Below are 2,950 nucleotides of genomic sequence, written 5' to 3' on the forward strand. Positions count from 1 at the left end.
TTAACAAACACTGTCAAAAACATTATCAGCCACATTTTGCCTATAGTATTGGGTGATGGCAAACAAAAACAACAACAACAACCAAACAGTCTTGTGTTTACCCACATCCCAGACAATTCTGCTTATTGACACAAAGACCTGCTGCCATAAATGTGTTGCACTATCGACTCTACTCAACCCCCCCAGCTCTGCTCCCAGCTATATTTATCTCCACCCTCACCTTAAAAGGCTGCGACTGCCGCTTGGACACTCTGGCCTGGGCCAACATTATTTTTGTTGTGTAGACCGCAGCACTGTGTGCACCTACCTGTAGCTTAGCTGGGATATCAAGCTGGAAGAGTGGAGTTGCCTCATTTTTCCCCTCCTTTGAAAGTTGTAGTTTGAGGGTAAGTAGGTTACTGCACAGGGTGGCACCAGATGTACTGATGCATAAGTCTGTCTAAGCATGCTGAGAAAGTGCCTGAGTGCCTGAATTTTCTGTCTTTAGTTCTGACGTTGCAAGTTTTGACGAAGAATCTGTCAATGTGTATGCTCTTATCTTGGAAGCTAGATTTTCTCGTTTCAGCAGAAAAGAGCTTTGATAAACCTAATTGTATGATCTCCGATACTAACCAACACGACAAACAGAAAGACAAGAGGAAACTCGGGGCTGGTACTTGGAGCGGCCTGCAGCATGTCTGGATCTATACCCTTCTACCAGAAGCACCATCGCCACTATGATCGTAGCTACCGTAGCTCGGAGGCAGAGGCTAAAATGAGACACTACCAGTCAGGCAGCAGGTTCACTGCTGGCAGCAGCATGTCCGTCACCAGCAGGAGCAGGGGGTAAGGAGGAGGAGAAGGATGGGGATATGAAGATGAGGACCTCATAACTTCATCAATCAACTTAATTGTCAAAGGAAAGCCTTACTACTTCTCTAACACATTCCACTTCCCAGCTGAGCTGTTCATCTCCATCAACTCTATTGGAGCACTTCCCTGTCACAGCTTTTAGATCATCTYTCCTTCTTCACACACAGTAACCACACTTCTGTTGAGTTCACCTTGAAGAACCCTTATACATAACTGAAGATCCCTACTAATAACTCAAAAATGCTTTGAATCATGCATGAACGTCTCTGCATGCAGCATGAAAGTCTCATATTTAACACATTCACCACAAAACAGACATTGTCACCAGATCACACCATCAATGACTGTTATGGAAACTTGAATATTGAAGTGTTTCCAAAGAACACACACTGGCCAGGTAAGGTGTGGACAGGTCCGGAGTTCCTAAAGTTGCACTAACGCCATCTGATCTTAGCTGTTAATTTTACAGAAGAGCAGCTCATCACCACCCAAAACTGTGCTGTGGTTAGGAGAATGAAAGGAGAGGAGGCTTGTCATGTTATGAGGATTTACCAGGCATGGTGGTTACGATAAATCCGGTTACGATAGCAGCATTTATGGCCTTTCGTGTCCCATGTCATGTGGGATAACCCACTCTTAACAGACTATTTTAGCACCAGTTTTGCAAGTACAATCCTGGAAAGTCAAGTAGCGATCAGAGCCAAAGAGGACACTGACACAATCACCTTCTTGACCTTCCTTGTTTTTTAAACTCCTTTTATTTCCCTGTTGAAACCATATTTTTACTTCCTCAAAGCCACAATCGTAACTTATCAATAGTGCATTCATAAACAGGAAAAAGTAGATCTTTGTGTGTTAGATTGGCYTGTCACCTGTTAACACGGTCAAGCTGAAAATCAGTCACTGAATCATTTTTTACACTATTCTTGGATATTTAGTTTTACAGTGTTACCACATTTTAAGCAAAATGACTACTTTTCCGGTTGCAGTTCTTTTGGAGGCTCCTAATTAATACACATTTCCATATCTTTCTGTTAATCTACAACTAATCAATCCCATGCTTTCCCTAAATCCACATACATTACGTTTGTGAAACTTTGCACTGTCCGGCTGTGTGCCAGGCTGACGGTGTTCTGTATGCCTCAGACTTAACGTGTCCTCACACTCGGGGCTAGAGGAGAGCAGAGTAAGCTCCTTACTCGAGAGATCCAAGCCATCGTACTTAGCTGTGGACAAAGAGAACCAAATAATCGGCTACGTTGTGCCAGTCTTCAGGGGCAGGTAACCAACTGTTCACCACACAGAGCTGTCATTATAAAAATGTTCTCCAATACCTTTTATAGCCGTTTCAGTTTTACTGACATGTTTTACTTCCCAAATTGACCCCTGGCTCTGCTCTGCTGACACTCATAGCCAAGAGTTTGCTACAGGATTGTCAGATAAAGGAGAGTCCAGAGTGAGAGACACTGCCGCGTACATGGCCCGCAGGAATTTGTTTACCAGTGGCCTGGAGATGGAGAGGTCAGAGGTCCTTTCCAGGAAGGAGGCCATGCGTGAGTCAGCTGATCGCATCTCTATGAGTAAAAGGGTCAGTGTCAAATTACAGAGACATTCATGACAAATATGATGTAGAAATTCTAATTATATATAATATAACTGAGTTTTATGCAGCATCCCATTTACCACAGATGTCTGAACTTGGACTTGCAATTTTCACCACATTTGAAATGTTTAAGTTGTACACGGTAAAAACTGTTGTTTGTGCTCAGTGTCAAGGCTAACACAAGCTGATACAGGGTATAGTTCTTACAATGTTTTTTTTTTCTTGTGTGTTTTTATCCAGACACTGTAGCATCATGCTCACTGTTAGACTTTGTACAGTACTCTATATGTTTTTTTGATTTAGTGAGATGCAAACTGTCAGTGCAAATGAAAGGTTTATTATTGCAGCCATTCCTGCTTTTTCTGTGTGATGCAGCCATGTTGGATTTTGAGGTCAGCCAACATACAGTATGTACCACCCATTCATGAAAAAAGCAACAAAAATCAACACCCCTTTGGTTATATGCATAATGTGTGAAATGACAGAACTGGGGGG

General features: G+C 42.6%; 1 protein-coding gene across 1 annotated transcript in view; it reads left to right on the forward strand.

Annotated features, from left to right (window-relative positions):
- Positions 1-254: 254 nt before the first annotated feature.
- The window catches only part of myom1b (myomesin 1b), a gene marked incomplete in the record, with an annotated part of 22,439 nt that continues 19,743 nt past the window's right edge, over positions 255-2,950 (forward strand). Inside the window, 4 exon segments of the mRNA XM_014013292.1 lie at positions 255-386; positions 628-825; positions 1,999-2,133; positions 2,266-2,440. Of these exon segments, the coding sequence (XP_013868746.1) occupies positions 674-825; positions 1,999-2,133; positions 2,266-2,440 (462 nt within the window).

The sequence above is a fragment of the Austrofundulus limnaeus genome, unplaced genomic scaffold, assembly GCF_001266775.1.
Source record: "Austrofundulus limnaeus strain Quisiro unplaced genomic scaffold, Austrofundulus_limnaeus-1.0 Scaffold100, whole genome shotgun sequence".
NCBI lineage: Eukaryota > Metazoa > Chordata > Actinopteri > Cyprinodontiformes > Rivulidae > Austrofundulus > Austrofundulus limnaeus.